Below are 25,439 nucleotides of genomic sequence, written 5' to 3'. Positions count from 1 at the left end.
TCTAAGTTCTGGGCCCAGGGTCCAGCTCTCTAAAAAGAAAGCATTATGGGCTATACCCCTTTGGTTTGGGGTCCGGTTACTGACCACTTTAGCGCTGAGGCCTTTGGACAGAACCGGTTAGCCCACCTAATCCCAAGGATGTGGAGGCAAGCTAAACCATGACCAACACCTAAGACACTGGCGTAAAAACTGAGGTACTCCTCCTATGGGAGGGGGTTATATAGGGAGGGGCATTTCCTGTTTGAGATTGCCAGTGTCCATCACCTGAAGGTACTCCATATAACCCACATAGTAATGAATATGCCGCTCTGTGTCCCGTGATGTACGATAAAGAAAGTAGTGTGTTCACTCCACGCTGAGAACGCTTCAGTGGCTACAAACGGCTTTCGTTACCTGTATAGATTGGTGCACTACAGCACCCATTAAATGTGAGTACCCCAATATAGGGATTGTTGTTGTATATCATTAAATATTTTTAAACAATAATACACTATTGAGTTTCTTCTATTATACCCATATGTGAAAAAAAACGTACCATAAACCAGCCCAGGATCCCAGCATACACATTGAACCCAGAGGTGGTTCAGAAGTGTGTTTAGACCAAGCTTAGCCGCAAGGTCGCACGCTCTAAGCCAAATCGCATAACTGAAGGGGGAGCACCAGAGTAGACACATATGCACGTTTGATTTTTATCACCTGAATTTATGGATTTGATGGAATTGAAATGGACTTTATATGTACATTAACGCATGAAGAAAATCGCACGCAGCACTGGAACACATTTTTGTGAGACCATTGAAGCACTTTTTCTAAGGACTTTGTTTATAAATATACACACTGTAATATATTTTTGCACTTTAGTACTTTTCATCACGTGGACACTTTAAAAAATGGATAAGGCAATAGTTGTACGATTTGCATTTGAAAAGCATCTATTGTTTAATAAGGTATCACAATTTTTGGTTAAGACAGCGCCGCACTCTTCTCTATATTTTAATTTGTTGTGCATGGTCATATGAGGACGTGATCAGTGCACGCAGTTGACTTGATTACTTAATAGGTATCACATGGTAGCTCAAAAGAATTTCACTGTTTAATAGTTAATACTATCAGCGTAAAGGATTATCTTTTTTGGAGTTTGAGAATAAACATGCTTTCGTATACCTAGTCGTTTTGGACCCTACTGTAATGTATATGCATCAGACCACTTTGATAAGCTTTTTTGAGTGCTATTTTTTCCCCCCCTTACAGCAGTAAGCAAAATGCCACATTTCTATGCTCAAGCAGAAAAAAAAAAAAATACACACTAGAACCTACCTACCAACAAATAGTTTATACTCACTTTGGACTCTGAAGATGGGGGTGAGACAAGCTGTGATTGCGGAGTCATTTGTGACAATGGAAAAGTAAGAAAGTCTGCAGTGCAGTAGGATTCGTCTATAGCTCCTCCTGAGTCTGTCTCGGTGCAAAGTTGCCCTGTTTCTTGCTGCTGTAGTGTACAACAAGAGGGGAAAGAGGACAGGTTTGCTCTAACCAAGGAGCAGAAACATGGGAGTTCAAGAGAAACCTACATGCAGTGCAACACAACTGATAAAACCAATGAACAAAAAAAAAGGAAGAGACTTCCATTCTTTAGGAAAAACAAAACACACACAGAATTTATAGCAAGGAAATAATTTGAATGTAAGTGCAAAGGAACTGCTTATATTTATATTTCACTTTCATATGAATATGCTTAAAATATATTATCCAAAACAGCCATTTAGGTTGTAAGCCAGGCACTAGTAGGCTGAATTTCCAAACTCTGCTTAAAACTGCAAATTTTCTGCCAAAAATATAATAAAGTGATATTGAAGTCTTGTTTTTTTTTTGTTAAATAACAAACATGTCATACTTACCTGCTCTGTGCAGAGCAGCCCAGATCCTCCTGTTCTCGGGTCCCCCTTTGGCGCCCTTGGCCCCTTCCTCTTGAGTGCCCCCCACAGCCAGCAGCTTGCTATGGGGGCACCCGAGCTGAGCCGCAGCTGCATGTGTCCATTCAGACATGGAGCCATGTCCCAGGCCCCACCCCCTCTCTCTCCCCTCCATTGGCTCACTGACTTTGACAGCATCAGGAGCCAATAGCGCTTTGCTGCTGTCTCTGCCAATGAGGAGGGGAAGTCTCATACAGCCGAGTCTCTCATGGATCGAGAGGGGCTCAGGTAAGTTTTAGGAGGGCTGATGCACACAGAATGCTTTTTATCTTAATGCATAAAGATGAACAAAAACTTCTGCCTTTACAACCACTTTAATGAGACTCCCTTATAGTTGCGATAGGTTGGTGGACCAATGTATACGCCAAAATATCAGTGTCCAAAAGAAGCCTGTGGGCAATTCAGCTGTCCTGCACTCAGGTGAATATGGATATAACGGTGGACTGCCCCCAAAGTGATACTAAAGCTTTTTTGGTTTTCATTAAAATACTTACCTGCTCTCTGCAATAATATTGCATAGAGCAGTCCCTTACCCATTATTTAGCTGTCCCCCGTTGGCACCGTCCGCATCTCCTTCCTCTGGGTGCCCCCGATAGCAGGCCATGTGTTTTGGGGACACGTGTTGGCACGCTCTGTTAGACATAACAAACAACCTCAGATTGCCCCCCCCCCCCCCCACAGGATTTGACGGACATCAGAAGCCTATCTGCCTATTGCTCCCTCTGCTGTCAGAGTCTCCTGTGAGACTAGAAAGTGAAGGGGAAGAACTGCCACTGGGACAGCGCTGGATCAATAAAGAGGAGACAAGCAAGTGTTGATTGGTAAGGGGAGGTAGAAACAGTAGCTAATAATTTTTTACCTTAAAGTGGTTGTAAAGTCAGGATAATAAAGAACTGCCATCCCCTCTGTTTTATGAAGATCTAAAGTGGTGTGTGTCTGTCTTGTTTTTATTTTATTGTAATCCTAAATACCTTCTCTCACACCACCGATGTGCAGTCACGTGATATTCCTTTGTTTTCCTTTTCCGATCTAAGGAATGCGAAGGGAGGGGCCGAGATAACCCTCTATAGTCAGCAGGCCAGCAGAGGGAGGTCACATGACCACACATCGGTGTTGTGAGAGAAGGTATTTGGGATTACAATTTTTTTTAAATGAACACAAAGTACTTTAGATGATGATAAAACAGAGGGGATCAGGTTTAGATTTAAAAACCACTTTAAATAATGTAAAATGTAGGTATAGCCAAATCCTTTAATTTAATTATTTTCTTGACGAAGCAACGGGAAGTGAGAGAAAGATCTCTTGTACATTTGCCACTGAAAAAGGTGACCCCCATTGGAAGATTCTTCCTCACTTCCTGTCCTGGCAACAACTCTAATTGTGCATCTCTCCTTATTTTCTGTCTCAGAGGAAGTTGTAACTATGATGGATTTTTACCCCCAGAAAAAAAAATAAAACTTATGCTCCTGTCCCTTTAAAAAGGAAAAAGCTGTAGAATATATATATTTTTTTTTTTGCTTTTTCAATTGCCCCCTTGTATCTTCTACTGTACCTGGTTGATCCTGCCTGGTCCCAACGTCCCCTCAGAGCTGACCATGTTTATCATAGCTGCCGAGTCCTTGATACCATGGTCAGTTTATGTGCCTTCGTCATCCTACAGTCTCTCCCTCTCCCCCTCCCTCCCTGCGTGTCAGTCTGTGCGTCAGCCATCTCCTTTCCACCCACTATAGCATTAATATTACTCATGTAAAAAAAACATGTAATCCCCTCTCTTACATCAAGAGATAATGTGCAGTATCTTTAGTTTTTAAAAATTATTCCACAAAATACCTTCTTTACAGTGCCGTTGGACACAAACGTAACTATCTGCCGCTCCCCTCCTCTCCGGCTGAGGTGAAACACAGCCCCTCCCACTGTAGTGCTCGTATGGAGGAGGGAGAGCGCCGGCAAGTCACATGGGCGCTGTAAAATAAAGTATTTTGCGGAATCATTTTTAAACTGGTCATCAGTTCATAGGGGAAGTAGTAAAATAAATCATCTAAAATGTAAATTCCTGTGTGAGACTATTCTGATCCAACAACATCTTTCAGGGATCAAAATATACAATTAAATACAAAAAATGTTGTGTTTTTTTTTTTTATTGTAATATTGTGTATTTTATCATCGGCAGGCAGCCGCTTCGGGTTAAAATCTTTCTTGCAGTGCCTTTGTCATAGCCAACAGATACTGTCTTAAGTGGCTCTGTTCCGATGCTGTGAAGGTTAACCTCTGGCCACCCACATAATGCATGTGTGTTGAGGCAAATCAGGTGGACACTCGGTGCATGCTCCCAACAAAGTTACTGAGCTGTTGAAGACCGCTAGTAATGTTTGAGAGCCAGTGGGATCAGGTCTCGATCATGTGAACACTGACAGTCAATCACATCGGTCACATGCTCAAACAAACCTTTCTGCCTCCTAGTCATAATAGTCCAAATAAAGGGGCACCAAAGCATCATCAGCAGCTGCTGCTGAGAAGTAGCTTTGCTGGCCCACTCCCTTCTGTCTTTTCTGCCATCCACAGAACTACTACTCTGTCTCCCACAGTGCATCCTGTTCGGTTAATAGGCAGTGGAGATCCTGCCATTCAACTGCCCCACCTCCATTCACAGAATGCGATGCACTGTGGGTTATAGTAGGAATGCTGTTTCCAGCAGCTGAGCCTAGTATTATAACAGTTTTCCTGTATAGGATGTATTATAGATGTGCCAATCATAGAACCCATTTCATGCAAACTTTAGTGGTCTGACTGTGGCCGCCATCACTACTGCTCTTGTTAATGCTTTTTTTAAATAAAACTCAGAGCATAATCTGCCTACTGCTGTATCTACTTGAAAATGCAAGTAATATTCAGCATATGCAACTTATATAAACTGTATTGCTTCAAATAATTTGACACCTCTAAAATAAACACAACTATGATGCTATGTAGCTAAAAAACACCCAGAGGTCAGACATATGTTACTAGGTAATATACACTAAAACAGACGGGCCCTTTCATATAATCCTAAGCAAAACATCTCTTATGTAGATACTGGACACATTTAACTTCTATATGGAGGCATTTTCAGATGATTCACTATATTAAAAGAAACCTTGTGTGTGAGTTCCATGCAACAGAACAATTTATTTGAACTAAATAGGCAGTCATATATACACACCCTTTTAATGTCTGTGATGGCACTGACTGAGCTGGGGTATTTAAAGTAGTCAGCAAGCATAGAGATGAGATGATCGGTAATGCTGGCAATCCTCTGCAGCTCCACATCAGGCTCTATTAGATAGGCTAAAGTTTCTGCACCTTCTACTCTTTCCTCTAGAAGGCGCTCTTTGTTACACATTCTAACCAAGCAGGGGAGTGTCTGAAACAGAAGGATACAGTACATGTAAACCTAATGATGAAATTAAAGACAGATAATGCTTTGATGGTATTTAATCGCCACCGTTTCTTTTTTTTTTGCCATATAAAAAAGGAAAATAATAATAATAATTTCTTAGTGTCAGTTATAACATTTGCAAATAAAAACATTTTCTTCATAACATTTAGGCCAAAATGTATTCTGCTACATTTGGGAAAAAAACAAAACAAAATCAGTCTGTGTGAAAACTATAAAGTCTACAAGCTATGCTATACAGTATTTAATCAGAAAAGCGATCACTCCTGATGTACTGACTACCTATCATTTCTTGAAATGGCAAACCTTTTTTAGATTTGGATAGAGCAGGGAGGGATTAGAACAGTTGTCAGTTGTTATTGCTGTCTGTGCTCCCATTAACTAGATTCATCCTTTCTATTTGTCTTGTTTACCATTATTGAAAGGAAAACAAAAATCTAAAATTTTGAGTTGACATCAGAACAGTAATAGAGGGGAAATCTTGCAATGTGGTCACTATCCCCGATGATTCTGGTGACACCATGGGATTCCCTCACTTCCCCTTTTGACTATGGGACAGGAAGAGAAGGGAGATCTCCCCTATAGAAGACAGATGGAAAAAAAAAAAAAAAAAAAAAATTGTCTTTAATTACATCAAGGTCCTAAAATGCCAGGACAGTACAAATAACCCCAAAATTACCCCTTTTTGGAGATACCGTTCAAGGTATTTAGTAAGAGGAATTGTGAGTTTTTGAAGTTGTAATTTTTTGTCACAATATTTTGGAAAATGAAACGATTAGCTGGATTCAGGTAGGCGGGCGCATAGTTGCGGCGGCGTAGCGTATGGCATTTACACTACGCCGCCAAAAGTTTGCAAGGCAAGTACTGTATTCACAAAGTACTTGCCTGCTAAGTTACGGCGGCGTAGCGTAAATGCGGCGGGCGTAAGCGCGCCCAAATTCAATATGGGTTGACCTGATGTGATTGACGGTTTTTAGGAACGGCACATGCGCCGTCCGTGTACATATCCCAGTGTGCATTGCGGCAAAGTATGCCGCAAGGACGTATTGGTTTTAACGTGGACGTAAATTACGTCCAGCCCTATTCACGGACGACTTACGCAAATGATTAGGGGTGCAACTGATCAAAAAACTCACAGATCGGATCGATCCTCGGATCAGGAGTCACGGATCGGATCATTTTCGGATCAGCAAAAAAAAAAAAAAAAAAAAAAAAAAGTCCCTTTTCATCGGTCAAAAAAAAAAAAAAAAAAAAAAAAAGATATATATATATAATTATATATATATATATATATATATATATATATATATATATATATATATATATATATTTTCACACACTTTATAGTCATTGTCAGCAAGATTGTACTTTTAACAAGTCCTGTCCAAACAGCCTCTTTATTCCACCCTTGTGAATTGCTACTGTGCTCTTTTTTTTTTTTTCCCCTCCTCTCAACCAGTGCTTCACTAACATTCCCTCTCCAAGTCTGCTTGCCAGAGCCCAGTGCACAGCGTGACACGCCGCCCCGGGGAGGCGTGTCACGCTGGGCTCTGGCAAGCAGACTGGGTGGAGCAAGAGGGCCGCCACTCCGGAGCTAGGCCGAAGCCGGGGACTTTCCTAGGCCTAGGCTCCGGAGCGCTCCGCGGATTGCGGGGTGTGCCGATCCGAACGACCCGTTCGGATCACGGATCGGTGACGATCCGTTGCACCCCTACAAATGATGTAAAATTTTCAAATTTTGACGCGGGAACGACGGCCATATTTAACATTACTAGTCCAGCTATTTGATGGAATAACTATACGCCTGAAAATGCCTTACGTAAACGGTGTATCTGTACTGCGTCGGCCGGGCGTACGTTCGTGAATAGGCGTATCTAGTGATTTACATATTCTACGCTAAACTCAATGGAAGCGCCACCTAGCGGCCAGCCTAAATATTTCACCCCAAGATACGATGGCGCAAGTTGCCAATAAATGACATATTTCTAAACACACATTTTAGGCATACTCAGAATTACACCTCAAAACAGATTGATACTCTTCGAGTATGGCGATATATCTATGAGATGTTTTGGAAAGCAAACACATAAAGGCCTTTTAAAGACTTATTACACAGTTCCAATAGGCCAAGCAAGCTTAGCCTACTGGTACGCAGCTGCCCCCAGGAATGTTATGTTCCCTGACAAGGAAGTACAGGAGGCTGAAGAAAGGAAGAAAAGAGTTCCTGTGGTTCCAGGAGTGCAGCTGTCGGCACAGGGATGGCTGGGACTGGTGTTTTGCAGGAACGTAGTCTGTAGGACGCGCAGATGGGCCAATTTAGATGAAGGGCAGACATGGTCAGCAAACAAGCACAGGTTTGGATGAGGCAGCAGGCAGAAACATGGTCCATAAAACAGGCCAGGGTTAGTACAGGCAGCAGGCAACGCTACTCTGGTATGGTGGTGATGAAGTCCACTGTTGCTAGATTACACTGGTCTGGTGACACTGGGACTGGTGTGGCAACAATTGGGACATTATTGCTGCTTACACTGCAACTGAGCTGGAAGGAACACTATTGGCATACACTGGTCTGGTGGCACCTGGACCAGTGTAGCAGTGATCAAGAAAATCGTTGCTTGCTGCATTGGTCTGGCGGCAAACGGGAACACAAATTCTAGCTACACTGGTCTGGCAGTGTGCTGCTAGGCTGCACTATTAGGGCCCGTTTACATAAGGTTGGGGGGCAGGGAAACCTTGTGGTTTAGCAGTAGTTTTACTATCCCTCGACTGCTATCTCTTTAGGTGCAGAGGCAGCGGCGGTGGTGTACACATGCCACGGCTGCGATGCTTTGCCTCACAGCTGTGGCAGGAATTATACCTCCCGTACGCTCTGATTGCAACCCAGTAAAATGAATGGGAATGCCTGTGCGGGTTCCAAGGGATTAAAGCAGGAGGTTAGGAGGTGATGCAATGCCTTGTCAATGCCTGTCAAATGCTCTCAAGAGTAATCTAAACACAGATGGCTCTTCGGAAAGCATTGCACATGTGAACAAGTCCTTATGGTGACACGGACTTGTTTGGCAGTGATCAGGGACAATATGACGGGTGTGGTGGGGATTAGGGAAACTAATTGGCAGTACTGGTCTGGTGATAATTTACTGCATGGCGGTGATCAGAGACAATGGCTGGCAACACAGACATACAATGATATCAAAACCACTGCTACAGCAGTACAATATCATCATATTGACACTGAACACTGAACTTGCTCTGGTGACATACTGTCACCAGAGCAGTGCAGTGTCACTATTGTAACACTTTACTATTCTGAAGCAGTGATTTGGTATTTAATTTTTTACACTGAGATGCTTATACAACCATCATGCCTGAATAAGCAATAATTTTTTACCCTGTTCGGCTGCATTTGTGCAGCCATTAAGTACTACTGTGACAGCGGTGATTTGTCCTGTACCATGTGATCACAGTGGCCAATCACAGTAGTTAACAATGGTGTCATGAATGACAGTCACAGTTTACTACTGGTAATGTGATCACTGTGCCCAATCGAGGCACCCTGTACCCTGATCTGAGTTCACAGATCGCTCTGCTGCATCCCTGATGGTGCACAAAGGGCACACTTCTGGGAGGCTATATGCAATGCCTGCCCACATTTAGCTGTTCAATACTCCCCTTTCCATGGAGGTCCATACTTGCCTTCCCTGATGGTTGCATTCTTCTGTGTTGTTTGCAGCCCGGGCCAATAAATAACTAGTGCCACGCTGTGCGCCTCTGTAAACAAACATTCTATAAAAACTTAAATAGGATACTGTTCCTATTCAAGCACAGAAGACATTCATGTGCAGGTGTGGGCAGCCCAGCATTATGTTTTTACCAACTAAATTGCACACAGAGTAAGTGGAGCATGGGACACAGAAAAATGTATTAGGGAGGGCTAGAGACGAGTAGCTGGGTTAATTTTTTTAAAGTAGTCAACTTCTACTGCCATCTGTGTGCCATTTGAGAGATTTCCCATCACTTCCTCTCCTGTATACACCCCCCCAACTCACACACAAACTGAATGAAAGAGAAAATGTCTCCAGTAAGGTAAATCCCCTCTGAGACAAATGCCAACAAAACAAGTGTCCCCTCCTATCTATTCCGAATGTGTATTTTTTTCTCATATTCAGTCCCTGTAATAGTGGCCACAAGGTCAAATAGGGAGGGTTATGACAGTATGAAGAACCCAACAGATTTGCCCCTCATCACTCTATCCAAAAGGTAAAAAACAAAGGTTTTAGCTTTGGATGCGTTTCAACTTGTGTTCTTGTTAAAATCTGTTACAGTTGATAGTTATAAAACTTGCTTAGAGGAAAACTTTCCCAAGTAAACCACGGAGACTGCCATGCTATCGAGCGCAAATTGACAAATCCCCCTGTCGGGCTATTGCATTCTGACTTTTTCTGGAGGTGGCTGAGAGAATACTCAAACAGTGGCTGCATCTGATTAGATTAAGCCAGTCTGCCTGGCTACTTTGATTTGTCAGTAAAAGGGTATCAGGTGGGAGGGGGTCAACCAGACCACCCACCTAGTGAATTTCAGCTGGTTCATCAGGAACCAGACAAAACTCAGGCTGTGTATAGCCAGTTTTATAGACAGAGGTTTGAGCCTGGATGTATCTGTCTGCATACAGAAACACTTTTCTGCCCCAAACCGCAGGTGACCACTGCATGTGTGTTTACCCATGGAAATTTTCGGGTGCTGCCACCTTGTCATTCATTCCCATGCAGAAATGTAAACACCCGTAATTCCGGCTGCAAAAAGCCAGAATTGGCAGACCAACACTAATCTCTTTAGTACGCAAGAATCTATTCCTGTCTTTCTAATAAACCAAGTCAAGCTAGCCTAGTAAAAAGCCATGAGACACTCGGGGACTAGAGGCCGTGTACTAGTTTGTCAATATTTGCATACAGATTCACACAGGATTTTCTGTGTATACAACACCTTTTGTAGAACATGCCATTTGTAATCTATCTTACTTCAGTTGGCAAATACATGAAAAGCATGGCTTAAGTGACTTTGTGACAAGATTCTATTAAAAGAAAACTATACGTGTTTGGCGTTGGGTTTTTATTTTTTATGCTATTATTTAACCCCTTCCTGTAACTGGGTTATTACACCAGGGGCAGGAAAAAATGCCCACTAACGTGACCATTTTTGATTAGCTGTCACAGGGGTCACATGATCAGGTGCTAGTCCTGCTGCCTCCCAATCATTACTTGAGACTGTCTTTGGCAGTTGGGTCACTGTGCTGGAAATGCGCCACATGTTGCTCTTAGCATAGAAACCTTTCCTGCCCATGGACGCATATGTGTGGCTGTGGGCATTAAAGCCTACATGTGAATATCTGAATGTCTCCTGTACACAATCTCGGTTTTACATAAACATTTATTACAGGACAAGAGACTCCCAAAGCATTGTAAGTAAACACCACAAACACGGTTTGCCAAGCTTGACAAGAGATGGGTTCAGCTTCAGCTAGTGAACTCTGTAAAAACAGGCTTGAAAGTGACAGCCTGGAAAATTAGACAATTATTACCGATGATTGTCTCCATTGGAAGAGGCTCCTTCTATTCCGGTTCTAGAAGCAGCACAACATTTTGGACTTGCCCTCACTTTCACTCCTGGGCATACTGGTGATCAGGGCAGTTAGAGAGTGAATATACCAAACAGGGACAAAGATTGCTGACAGTGGTTAAACCCCTCACCCAGGGGTGTTGCTAGGTGGAAAAAAAAACAGGGGCTTCAGCCTGAAGGTAAATTTTATCCCACGACACCCCCTTTCAACATCAGAAGGGGGGCGTGAAGATCAGCCCCGGGGAGCTTTACCCGACACTTGATTAAAGGTGGAGTTTAACATCAATTATAGCATTTTATTGGTGGACACCTCTGGACCCCTTTACATTACACAGCCCCTACACCTTCTGGACCCCTTTACATTACACTGGGCCCCCACCCACCCACACCTCTGGACACCTTTTCATTACACAGCGCCCCCCCCCCACTCTGGACCCCTTTTGCATTACACAGCCCCCCCCACAGCTCTACCCCTTCTTACCTTATTCGGATATGCAAAGGGGGAGACACAGGAGAGCAGAGCAGGGCAGAGGCAGAACTGGAGAGAGAAACACCAGTGCTAAATAGACAGCGGGAGCTAATGGAGTTAAAGAAGAAGTCCTGCCTGAGCTTTTTAGGCTGGGCTTCTCCTCTGGGTCACAGGAGTGCAATTTGTTTTGCACTCCTGTGACCCGCTTTTAGCAGGGAGCGGTCTGAAGGCCACTATCCGTTGACGTCACTGCCATCAGTTCAAGCGCTGCATCATCCCGACTTCCGAAGTCTGGATCCGCCAGCTGCCTTGATTGATGGCAGTCTCAGCGAGCCAATAAGATGGCCGCTCCCCACCCCTCCCCTGCTCAGTGCTCCAATGAGCATAAAGAAGCAGAGAGGAGAAACGCTGACAGTCAAGCTCTCCTCTCAGGGATCTGTGAAAACCGAGCCATTGGCTGTGTTTGTTGGCTCGGTTCTCAGTGCAGAGACGCCCGGGGGGAAAGCTGCAGCATCAGACACCTGCAGCATCCACCTAGACAAGTATTAATTAAAAAAGAAAAGGCGATTGGTTGCTAGGTGGTCCTATATAGCCCAATACCTACCCCATTTTTGAACTTCAGAATGAGCGACACTTGAGGAAGTGACCTGCGGAACACATAGCGTGGCAAAATGAGTGATGCCAAATGCTTAAGCATGGGAGGGGCTGAAGGGGACACAAACACCACTACAAAAAATAATAATAATAAATAAAAAGCTTCCATTACAAATGGTTTTGAACAAACTGTGGAAGAGTGTGATATGCCAAGTGTGGAAGGATTCAATAGTGTATTACGAACAGAGTGCAAGGTTCAGGAGTTAAACTGCAAAGACACCAATTAAACATAGAACACCAATCTTAAAATCTTGATTACCAGCATACAGGAGTCGATGCAAGAATGGCGGCATCAGATGGATAACAAATGAGTGCAGTCTAGCAGGACATGCAGCAGTGTAAACATCCATCCAGCACAGCCAGGGATTGGTGGTCGAGCTGGGGCATACAACCGCAATGAGTGTGAGAGAGTGCAGCTGTCAATTAGAAGCTCTGATGACGAGGATGTCCCGTGCATAGACCAAACAGCCAGTGTTTGGACAAAATGTCAAACCTGGCAGAAAGTTGAACCCATGTAACTTCCAGCGACGTGGCATCAGCGGTTCTGAAAATCTGCGCATTCGCAGCACATCGTTGATTACTTCTGCGCCGACGCCGGGGCACTCAGGAATTTGCATGTCAAATTCCTTGACCGACGATACAGCGTATGCAACCAAACTTGGGGAGCACCAAGAGGGGACTCAGGACTACAACATATTTGAATTTGGGGTCGGCCAGCTTGCCTAGGTAATCTACGGTCCTGGGTCCCCTTAACATGCTCCCCAAGTTTGGTGTCCCTGTCACTTATGGTTCCAGAGCAGTGCCATGTCAAGCTGACCAAGATTTCCCATAGACGTTAATGTATTTACATGCGCTGTATCATCGGGACAGGGAGGAAGGTGGCAGGGGGGTAGGACAAATTGTAAATACTGGATACACACACTAAGTGGTGTATAATAAACCTGAATTATACACCGCTGTGGATGAGCATACAGTAGTTACAACTGATCCTGCCCCCTTCCTCCCCAGCCAGTAATGTATGCACGCTGGCTGTTTGCCTATACAAATGTTTTAAAAAAAAAAAAAAAAAAAAAAAAAGAAGGGGGGGGGGGCGGGGTCCCTCAAATCGGCCCTGACATCAGCTTTAATTTGACAGCTCCACTCATTGTGGCTGTATGCCCCTGGCTTGCCCACCAATCACTGGATGTGCTGGATAGAGGTTTACACTGCCGGAGGTATGTAGCCCCAAGTTCCCAGCCAACCCCGGACCTTGGAACTCTGGGCTAATAATTCTGAATGGGCAATACGAGACCCGGGGCTTTTTGGGGGCCCACTCAAGACTATATTGCTGGTTAGCACCCCTCTGACGCCACTGCCCTCTACCCCATATCCAAATCTAAAAATAATAAATTAAAAAAATTCTTTAGTTTTAGTTAAATCTTCTCACAAAAGATATTTTGCTCTCAAAGATTAATTTGAAGAGTCCGATATGTTCACGTTGATTTTCACGTCTACACTAGACACGGGAAAAAGCAAACCAATTCCTACGAACAAGCAACTTTTTTTTCTTGTGACAATATTGCATAACAATTTTTCTTTTTATAAAAAAAATCTATCTATTTTCAAGGCAATCAATGTAGCTACTTACTTTCAGGACAATGCAGTTATCATCTGTTCGAATAGCCCCTGATCGACACATATACGTTAAGCTGCCAATAAAAAATAAAATAAAAAAGGGGTTGTAATCATTCTGTCTTAAATTTGTACCGTCATGACATAAAAAAAAAAAAAAGGAAAATACTTAAGTAATCTGCATAGCAGTCAAGTTTGATAAATGGATACTCAGTATATGATTGGCAGTCACGATTATAATCACTTGAAGGAACAGTGAATCACCATGGGCTTGCATAGATCATTAGGACATTTAAGAGAAGTACAACCCAAATTCCAAAAAAGTTGGAACGCTGTGTAAAATCTACATAAAAAACTGAATGAAATGATTTGCAAATCTCATAAACCCATATTATATTCACAATAGGAAATAGAAAATATATGAAAATGTTATCAAAATAAAATAAAAAAAAGAAGAAGGAGAAGATCTACTATTTTAAGAACAAAATAAGGTAATTTTGAAATGGATGGCAGCAACACGTCCAAAAAAGTTAAGACAGGGCTATGTTTACCACGGTGCAGCATCCCCTCTTCTTTCAACACTATAAAATGTCTGGGAACTGTGGATACCGGTTAACTGAGTTTTGGGAGAGTAAAGTTGTCCAGTTCTAGCCTGATATAGGATTCCAATTGATCAGTCCTGGATCTTGCGTCGTATTTTTCATTTCAAGATGCACTAAAAAAAATTCAGTTGGTGAAAGATCTAGACTGCAGAAAGGATAAATTAAGCACCTGGACTCTCTACTACAAAGCCATGTTGCCATCATGGATGCAGTATGCAGTTTAGCATTGTCCTGCTAAAATATGCAATGACTTCCCTGAAAAAGAGGTTGTTTGGATGGGAGCATATGCTGCTCCAAAACATGGATATACGTTTCAGCATTGATGATGCCTTTCCAAATGTGCAAGTTGCCAATTTTAGATGCAGACTTTTGAACCAAGCTCTGATAACAAGCCAGAAGGTCCCTCTCCAGTTGAGTCGGAGGACATCACCCATGGCTGTAAAAAAAGGATGCTAAAATTTCAATTTGTCTGACCACAGAACAGTTTTTGACTTTGGTCCAAAGATGATTTAAAATGGTCTGTTGCAGAGATCACTGCTGCGTTTTTGGATCATGTTCAGCTATGGCTTCTTTGCAGGATAGAGCTTTAACTTGCATTTTTGATTGGCACGGCAAACTGTTCATAGACAGTGATTTTTGGAAGTATTCCTTGCAGTGATTTCAATAACAAAATCATGCCCGCTTTAAATTGCAGTCCTGTCCGGGAGCCCAAAGATCATAGGCATCCAATATTGCATTTAGGCCTGGTTCCTTGCGCACATAGGATTTCCCCAGATTCTTTGAATCTTTTGATGAAATTATGTACTGTAGAGGATATAATGAAATGTTATGTTGAACATTATTCTGAAATTGTTCAACACTCTTTAGATGCAGCTTTTCACAGATTAGTGAAGCTCTGCCCATCTTTACATCTTAAACACTCTGGGGTCGATTTACTAAAAAACTGTATGCAAATTCTGGTGCAGCTCTGCATCGAAAACAATAGGTTTCCAGGTTTCATTGTCAAAGCTTAATTAAAACAAGCTGAAGTTAGAAGCCGATTGGCTACCATGCTCAACTTTTAGTAAATTTCCCTTTCTGAAACTCGAAGATGCTTTTTTTTTATACCCAAACATGTTACTGACATGTTGCCAATTAACTGTGAAACAATACGAGTGGGCCACAGAACACTTTTGTTTGGCGATATAACCCTATGGTTCTGAAAATGGAACGATGTGTCCATCAAGAAATTTTCAAAGAATCTCATATTTGGGCTGACCAGAGCACCTTCTTCCCCAGGTTTGCTGTGTACCCCACGTGGCTTCTCACAATCTGCAAACAGGACTTCTTATGGCTTTCAACAATAGCTTTTTTTCTTGCCACTCTTCCATTAAGGCCAGATTTGTGGAGTGCTCGACTAATAGTTGTCCTGTAGATAGATTCTTCCACCTGAGCTGTCAATTTCTGCAGATTCTTCAGTTACCATGGGCCTCGTGGATGCTTCTCTAATTAATTCTCTCTACCAAGCCTGTCAGTTTAGGTGGATGGCCATGTCTTGGTAGGTTTGCAGTTGTGCCATACGCATTCCATTTTCGGATGATGGATTGAACAGTGCTCCGTGAGATGTTCAAAGCTTGGGATATATATATATATATTTTTTTTTAAAACCCAACCCTGCTTTAAAGTTCTCCACAACTTTATCCCTGACCCGTTTGGTGTGGACTTTGGCCTTCGCGATGCGGTTTGTTCACGAAGGTTCTCTAACACAGTGTTTCCCAACTCCAGTCCTCAAGGCACACCAACAGGTCATGTTTTCAGGATTTCCCTCAGATGAAACGGCTGTGGTAATTACTAAGGCAGTGAAACTGATCAAATCACCTGTGCAAAAAAATGGAAAGCCTGAAAACATGACCTGTTGGTGTGCCTTGAGGACTGGAGTTGGGAAACACTGCTCTAACAAACCTCTGAGGGCTTTACAGAACAGCTGTATTTATACAGAGAGATTAAAAATTACACACAGGTGGACTCCATTTACTAATTAGGGGGATTCTGAAGCCAATTGGTTTCACTGGATTTTAGTTAGGGGTATCAGAGTAAAAAGGGGCTGAATACAAATGCATGCCACACTTTTCAGATGATATTTGTAGAACTTTTGGAAAGCCATTTATAATTTTCCTTCCACTTCACAATTATGTGCGACATTATGTTGGTCTATTACATAAAATCCCAAAATATTACATTTATGTTTTCGGTTGTAACATGACAAAAAGTGGAAAAATGTCAAGGGGGTATGATACTTTTTCAAGGTTGCATAGCAAAAGGAAATCAGCAAGCAGAGCAATAACGAGTCTTTAGGTTTGTAGAAATCATACTGTCTGGCAATTTTCCACATCCTGAAATATGTATTTATAGAACAGAATTTCATGTTTTTCCCATTTTGTAAAGCTATTATTGAAACTGCATATTTTTGGTAAACTGTAGCAACCCATACTATATTGGAAACAACTGCAAATAATTTAAACAAGTTGCTCATGCTGAAAAAATTGATTACACCCTTTTTTTCACATGATGGATATGGAGAAAAGAAGAACTAGAACAAAAGTCATCTGTTGATAAACGATTTGTCAGCAATTACCATTTAGCTGCTGTTAGCTGCATTTCAATAGGCTTGTCTCGCTGTAACATCTTTACAAAGATTTGTGGCAATAGTTCCCCATCAACCAGCACTGTAAAAGAAACACAAGAGGTTATTAAAATTCAGCATCTTCCGAGTATCTTTATCTCTAGAATCAGTTTTGCAAAATCTCATTTACCTTTTCAATTATATTATTGAAAAACTTACAGGGTGCTGAATGTTCAAGCATTACCCAATGTAACCACAAAGGTCCCTCTCCCCCTGTAGATCATGTTTCTGCCGGCTGTTCACAGAGTGCTGTATCCTAGGAAATTATTGGAACGTTGAGTGGAATGAAAAAGTGTGGTAGAAAGAAGGTGCACAAGCAACAGGGATGACCACGGGCTTGAGAAGATTGTGAAGCAAAGGCCATTCAAAAATGTTGGGGAGATTCAGAAGGAGTGGACTACGCCTGGTGTCAGTGCTTCAAGAGCCACCACATACAGACGTATCCAAAACATGGGCCACAGCGGTCTCATTCCTTGTGTCAAGCCACTGCTGAACCAGAGACAAGGTCAGAAGAGTCTCTCTTGAGATAAGGAGAAAAAGGACTGTACTGTTCAGTGGCCCAAAGTCCGCTTACCGGATGAAAGTACATTTTGCTTTTTTTTTTTTTTTTTGGAAATCAAGGTCCAGAGTCTGGCGAAAGAGTGGGGAGGCACACAATCCAAGTTACATGAGGTCCAGTGAGAAGTTTTCAGTCAGTAATGATTTGGGGACACTTGTCATCTGCTGGTGTTGGTCCACTGTGTTTTTTCAAGTCCGAAGTCAGTGCAGCCCTCTACCAGGAAATTCTAGAGCACTTCATGACCAGCTTTATGGAGATGCGGATTTCATTTTCCAGCAGGACTTGGCACCTGCCAACACTGCCAAAAGTACCAATACTGTACCTGGTTTAATGATCATGATATCACGGTGCTTGATTAGCAAGCAAACTCGCCTGACCTAAACCCCATAGAGAATCTGTGGGGTATTGTCAAGAGAAAGATGAGACACCAGACCTAACAATGCAGATGAGCTGAAGGCAGCTATCAAAGCAACCTGGGCTTCCATAACACCTCAGCAGTGCCACATGCTGATCGCCTCCATGCCAGGCCACATTCATGCAAAAGGAGTCCTGACCAAGTATTGAGTGCATACTATACTGTGCATGGACATGCTTTTTAGTAAGCCAACATTTCTATATAAAAAATGTTTTTATTATTATTGGTCTTATGTAACATTCTAATTTTCTAAGATCGTGAATTCTGAGTTTTCATTAGCTGTAAGCCATAATCATCAAAATGAAAATAAATAAAATGCTTGAAATGTAAATCACTCGGTGTGTAATGAATCTATATAATATAGGAAATTCACTTTTGAATTGAATTACTGAAATAAGTTAACTTTTTGATGATAGTCACATTTTTTGGAGATGTACCTGTGCACACCCCCCAATAACTCTGCAATAGGCTGCAGCATTGTTTTTCTTGGAAAGAAATGTATGCATGTGTAGAGGGACAGAGAAGGGTGGAGGATAGGCAGAACTCTGGAGTCAAGGAGGATGGACTGACTACACTGGTTGGTACAGTACAGACCAAAAGTTTGGACACACCTTCTCATTCAAAGAGTTTTCTTTATTTTCATGACTATGAAAATTGTAGATTCACACTGAAGGCATCAAAACTATGAATTAACACATGTGGAATTATACATAACAAAAAAGTGTGAAACAACTGAATATATATTTCATATTCTAGGTTCTTCAAAGTAGCCACCTTTTGCTTTGATTACTGCTGGGCACACTCTTGGCATTCTCTTGATAAGCTTCAAGAGGTAGTCACCTGGCGCAGCACCCCATCACTCTCCTTCTTGGTCAAATAGCCCTTACACAGCCTGGAGGTGTGTTTGGGGTCATTGTCCTGTTGAAAAATAAATGATGGTCCAACTAAACGCAAACCGAATGGAATAGCATGCCGCTGCAAGATGCTGTGGTAGCCATGCTGGTTCAGTATGCCTTCAATTTTTAATAAATCCCCAACAGTGTCACCAGCAAAGCACCCCCACACCATCACACCTCCTCCTCCATGCTTCACGGTGGGAACCAGGCATGTAGAGTCCATCCGTTCACCTTTTCTGTGTCGCACAAAGACACAGGGGTTGGAACCAAAGATCTCAAGTTTGGACTCATCAGACCAAAGCACAGATTTCCACTGGTCTAATGTCCATTCCTTGTGTTCTTTAGTCCAAACAAGTCTCTTCTGCTTGTTGCCTTTCTTTAGCAGTGGTTTCCTAGCAAATATTCTACCATGAAGGCCTGATTCACACAGTCTCCTCTTAACAGTTCTAGAGATGTGTCTGCTGCAAAAGGTGGCTACTTTGAAAAACCTAGAATATGAAATATATTTTCAGTTGTTTCACACTTTTTTGTTATGTATATTTGTTATGGGTGTGGTTTGGGACAGAGCTTAGTTCACCCATAACCATAAAAAGGGTATTTTATGTATATTTAAATAAATCTTTTTTCATACATAGTAAATATTTTGCTACAGTTCCCTAGTACCAATTACATTTTAATCTTTATCCTGGAATCGTTTATTCCTTCTGTCCAAAAAAGTAGCGCTAGTTGAAAACGTTGATATAAAAATTCAATAACCATTAATCCAACGGTGAAGTACCATAATTATTGTGATAAAAATATTTTAAAAAAGTGTAGAAAGTCCATGTGAATAAAAAAAAAAAAAAAAAAAAAATAATGAAAAAGATCTCCAAGGGGCGAGGCTGCGTGCCCGACATTACTGCGTCCCCACTGACCCCAGGAAGCGCGGGTGGACTGTTCCTGTTTTAAAGATTTTTCAAGGCGATTTTTACACATGAATCATGCAAGTGCAATGTATATATTTTAATAAAGCGTTTATACCGTTTTACACTATTAGCTTTCTCTCCTTCTATACCCTGATCTGTGGCACATATTATGGCTGGCCTGGAGATAAGCGACGGGTGTCTGAGACCATAGGAGGGCATATCTGTTTACAGCTTACCATCGAGGGTTACTAACAGAGCTTGGTTGATCTTTCTAGCAATAGAAGGTCCATATGATCCGGCAAGCGCCCCCTGTTAACTGAGGTGGTGGGTGTCACTAAAGGAGATCCCATTTGTTTTGGAACGTTAAAGATCATTTTTCTGTGGAATTTTTTTCACAATTTTTCTTCACGTGGACGTTCTATACTTTAATATTTTTATCACAATAATTACTTCAGTGTTGGATTACAGGTTATTGAATTGTATCACATTTTCAACTAGCACAGCTTTTTTAGACATGTGGCATTGAACTGCAGATAGATCACATGGTTTAGACGCTGCTGTCACTTTTATATTGTAGTCACTACAGACATTAGCGTGGTTTTAAAACTAGAACTACTTCTAAAAAACACTAACCGATTTGTTTAGAAGGTCAATAATACTGAACAAAAACCTATATATATATATATATATATATATATAAAAATATATATATATATATATATATATATATATATATATATATATATATATATATATATATAAATATATATATATATATAAATATTATATCAGGGCTCAAAATTTCAAGTCCTGAGCTAGTAGCCAGGCCTTAAAGTGTTACTTGCCACCAGTTGACCCAACCAATCCCTACCCTGCACCACTCATAATTCCGCCCCTAAATACTCCCTCATAAAATATCTCATGAAATGACACTTACATGTTTTATGCAGAATTAAGTTACAAACTTTATCAGTGCAGCCACACCTGTGCCCACCATTGCGGCCTCTGCTCACTGTGCCCACCATTGCGGCCTCTGCTCACTGTGCCCACCATTGCGGCCTCTGCTCACTGTGCCCACCATAGCGGCCTCTGCTCACTGTGCCCACCATAGCGGCTTTTACTCACCGTGCCCACCATAGCAGCTTTTACTCACTGTGCCCACCATAGCAGCTTTTACTCACTGTGCCCACCATAGCAGCTGGATGCTGGAGGAATGACTTACGGGTTGGATGCTGGAGGAATGATTTACGGGTAATCTGGATGGTTTGGCAAACACTCTCTGGATCTTTTTCTCTCAGATTTTCCACACGAGGAGGAACAAAATGCCCACTCACTCCATTCTGCATGGGTACCGCCAGCATGTGGTGATTGATCGGGAGTCGTTCTCCCTCGGGGAAGAGAAAAGCAGCGGAATTACAGAGCCGAACAGCTGACTTTGCATTGCATTGCTCCGCTCGTGGTTACACACACAGCCCCGCCTGCTGACCCCGTGCCTGTATCAGATAGACAGAATGCCAGTGCAATGCTGGGGCATGTTCTGTCTATCTGATACAGGCACGGGGTCAGGAGGCGGGGCTGTGTGTGTAACCACGAGCGGAGCAATGCAATGTAAAGTCAGCTGTTCGGCTCTGTAATTTCGCAGCTTTTCTCTTCCCCTGGGTGATCGATGGGACAACGGCTCCCGATCAATCCCGCATGCCGGCGGTACCTGCACTCCCCCCCCCCCCTTTCTCACTCCCAGCTCCTCGCCAGAAACAATTTTCCACTCACATTTTGCGAGTAGTCGAGTGATTATATATATATAAAAAATAAAGAAGCCTTAGTTCATGTGACTAGTAACTAACTTCACAGCTGCTGGAGCTTTCTCTAAGGCCCCTTTCACACTGGGGCGGGAGGCGCAGTGGCGGTATAGCGCCGCTATACGTCAGATTTGCCGCGGGATTCAGCTGCTAGAGGTGCGGTATTTACCCCCGCTAGCAGCCGATAAAGGGTTAATACCGCAGAGGCGCATTGCGGGCGGTATTGCCACGGTTTCCCATTGTTTTAAATGGGAAGGAGCGGTATACACGCCGCTCCTCTCACCGCTCCAAAGATGCTGCTGGCAGGAGATTTTTTTCTCTCCCGCCAGGGCATCGCCTCAGTGTGAAAGCCCTCGGGCTTTCACATTGAGTATGCAGTGCAGAAGTGTTTCAGGCGGTATAGCAGCGCTATTTTTAGCGCTGTACCGCCTTAAAAACTCCTCAGTGTGAAAGGGGTCTAAGGCCCCTGTCCCACTGGGGCGTCTGCGGCAAGGCATGTATTCGGTCGCTAGCGGGGCCTTTTTAACACCCGCTAGCGGCCGAAAAAGGGTTAAAACCCACACGCAAAGCGGTGCTGCAGCCCTCTGGGCTTTCACACTGGAGAGACAGCAGCGGCTTTTTCAGGGTGCTTTGCAGGCACCATTTTTAGCGTTTTAGCACCTGCAAAATGCCTCAGTGTGAAAGGGGTCTTAAATATACAACTTTACTATTACACTGCAATTTGGGCTCTGTTCACACCAGTGCAACTTCAGATGTGACTTGAGTCACACAGAATCGCATAACAATAAAAAAGACATTGTTTTCAATGGTGCCCGTTTACAGCAATGCAACTCGGTTTTGGAAAAAGTTCATGTACAACTTTGGTGGGGTTCCAGTTCAAGCTTGGCCCTATAGAATATTCAAACCACTTCTCAGCAAAATCCAATTTGCACTACAAAATTGCACGGATAGTCGGATCAATATTAGATCGCATCAGTGTGAACCTAGCCTTAAGGGAAAAGTCACCCACTCAAAAAATAAAAAAATAATTTCTTTTTTGTGCATTTTTTTTCCTAAGGAGCCCGTAAAACACTGAACCCACAATCAGCAGATCGAAGGTTTAATGTCAGGCTCCTGCAGACTGTCACTGTAACCGTCTCCCCATACCTCATATGGGCAGGCAGTTTCTGAATGACAGGAAGCACAAATGGACTACAAGAGCGCCCACCAGCAAATGAGGAGGCTTTAAAACGGCACTTTCCCCTTTTGGGTGGAATGTTGCTTTAAATTTATTTCAGGTACTTCTATAGCACTGTAAATGTACCCAGCACTTTACATATATAGGGTACATTCACATCAGTCCCTGGCCTCAAACAGCTTAAAATCTAAGGTTTTTTAATTCCCATTCATACATACACTTATTAGGGCCAATTTAGACAGGAGCCAATCAGCCTACATATCTTTGGAGTGTGGGTGGAATCCAGGAATACCCGGAGGAAACCCACACAGCACAAGGAGAACATACAAACTCCAGGCAGTTAGTGCCATCGTTGGGATTTAAACCAATGACCCTAGTACTGCCAGCTGGAAGTGCTAACCACTAAGCTACTTGGCTGCACAAAATGCCTTGATAACATAAAATTCATACCTTCTGTACAATAAATAATTTAGCACTTATGCTGAATAGGCTTAATGATCCCAAAACAATGACTTTGTGTGTCATTTGTAAATCTTATCATATTTACCATCACATTAGAAAATAACACACATTCCTATTTTAGGTCATAAAATACCGCAATGTGAAATGACCATTTCAAGCGGTGTATCCAAAAGTATTTCAATAAGCAGCCAGAGTGATGTGGCTCTATAAAGACTCAGCAGAAGAACATTTGCCCATACCCACAGACCAGCTTTAACCACTTCAGCTCTGGACCATTTGGCTGCCAAATGACCGGGCCACTTTTTGCGATATAGCACTGCATTGCTTTAACTGACAATTGCGTGGTCGTGCGATGTGGCTCCCAAACAAAATTGTCGTAATTTTTTTCCTACAAATAGAGCTTTCTTTTGTGCGTTATTTGATCACCTCTGCATTTTTTTTTTTGCGGTATAAAACAAAAATAGAGCGAAATTAAAAAAAAAAAAAAAAAAAGATAATTTTTTACTTTTTGCTATAATAAATATCCCCCAAAAATATATATGTTATAAATAATAAAAAAAAAAATCCTCAGATTTAGGCCAATACGTATTCTTCTACATTTTTTTTTACGCAATTAGCGTTTGGTTTGCGCACAAGTTATAGCATCTACAAAATAGGGGATAGTTTTATGGAAATGTTATTAATATTTTTTTTTTACTAGTAATGGCGGCGATCAGCAATTTTTATCGTGACTGCGACATTATGGCAGACATATCGGACACTTTCGACACTATTTTGGGACCATTCACATTTATACAGCGATCGGTGCTATAACAATGCACAGATTACTGTATAAATGTGACTGGCAGTGAAGGGGTTAACCACTAGGGGGCCAAGTGTGTCCTAGGGAGGGATTCTAACTGTTAGGGGGCATGACTACAAGTTACATGTCACTGATCGCTGCTCCCGAGGAGAGAGCGCAGACGATCAGTGTCAGCGTCACTAGGCAGAATGGGGAGATGTTTGTTTACACTGGCCTCTCCCCGTCCTGCAGCTCTGTGACCCGATCGCTGGACACTGGTGGACATAAAGTCCACGGATCCCACGGGCACGGTCACGTTGTTCGCAGAAGGGGCATGCACACGTGCGTGCCGCCAGCTTGGCGGGAAATTCAAAGTGACGTAAATATACATCACTTTGCCAAGCCGTGCCATTCTGCTGACGTATATCAGCGTGAGCCGGACGTTAACCGGTTAAAGAACGCTGATAAATAAAGGGAATGATACTTCTGAATTCTTTCAGTGTCAGTTGACACTTGTTGTGGCTATACAGAAGCATGCACCATACAAGATCAAACACAGTCTCCATGATCCACTGCGCTCAATGAGTGGCAACGCAGCAACATTCCACTTCTAAAATATAGTATAGAAACACCACAGAAAGCAATAATCAGAACAATACAACAACATTAGGAATAAGATAATGCTTGCTTACCATTTACAAGGGTCATTGATACCTGGGGATTGTCAAACGCTAAAACTGAAAAGCACTTTAATGCTTGCATGCGTACCTGCCATGAAGGAAAAAAAATTATAAAAGAATAAAGTTAATAAATTTGACATATGTTAATTTTATACATAAAATGACAAAGTTGTTCTATATCTTAATGCGCTATGAACAAAAAAAAAATTGAAAAATAAAAATGAATAATAAAAAAAAAATAAAAAAAATAAAACATACATACTTTCTGCTATAAAACATATCCAATACGATAAAAAAAAAAAAAAAAAAAAAAAAAAAGTATTCATAAATTTAGGTCAATATGAATTCTGCTCTATATTTTTCGTAAAGAAAATCTCAATAAGCGATTGATTGTTTACGCAAAAATTATAGCGTCTACAAATGGGATATTTATTAATTATTATTTTTTACCAGCAATGGCATTGATCAACTTATAGCGGGACTGCGATATTGTGACGGACATTGGACACTTTTGACACCATTTGGGGACTAGTGACACGAATACAATGATCAGTGCTAACAAATCTACACGGTCACTGTACTAATGACACTAGCTGGGAAGGGGTAAACGGGTTAAGCTTGTGCCTAGCCTGTGTTTTACTACAGTGTGTGAGGTTTGCTTTGCAGAGACACAGGATCCATGCCTTCCCTCCTGTCAGAACAGGGATCTGCCTTGTTTACATAGGCAGACTGCTGTTCGGTCTCTTCG

The 25,439-nt window shown here is 42.1% G+C and overlaps 1 protein-coding gene across 8 annotated transcripts in view; it reads right to left on the bottom strand.

The window, feature by feature from the left end:
- ARMC8 (armadillo repeat containing 8) overlaps positions 1-25,439 on the bottom strand; it is a 156,244-nt gene that overhangs the window by 86,992 nt on the left and 43,813 nt on the right. For 6 of the 8 annotated variants that reach the window (XM_040357394.1, XM_040357400.1, XM_040357399.1 and 3 more), the window contains 5 exons: positions 24,704-24,779; positions 16,970-17,060; positions 13,770-13,830; positions 5,173-5,373; positions 1,343-1,489 (listed from right to left, as the gene is read on the bottom strand). In XM_040357394.1, the coding sequence (XP_040213328.1) occupies positions 1,343-1,489; positions 5,173-5,373; positions 13,770-13,830; positions 16,970-17,060; positions 24,704-24,779 (576 nt within the window). The remainder of the gene's footprint in view (positions 1-1,342; positions 1,490-5,172; positions 5,374-13,769; positions 13,831-16,969; positions 17,061-24,703; positions 24,780-25,439) is intronic. The other 2 variants (XM_040357396.1, XM_040357397.1) reach the window with 1 other exon arrangement.

Source organism: Rana temporaria, chromosome 6 (assembly GCF_905171775.1).
Source record: "Rana temporaria chromosome 6, aRanTem1.1, whole genome shotgun sequence".
Lineage (NCBI taxonomy): Eukaryota > Metazoa > Chordata > Amphibia > Anura > Ranidae > Rana > Rana temporaria.
This window is presented reverse-complemented; position numbering and strand designations above follow the sequence as displayed.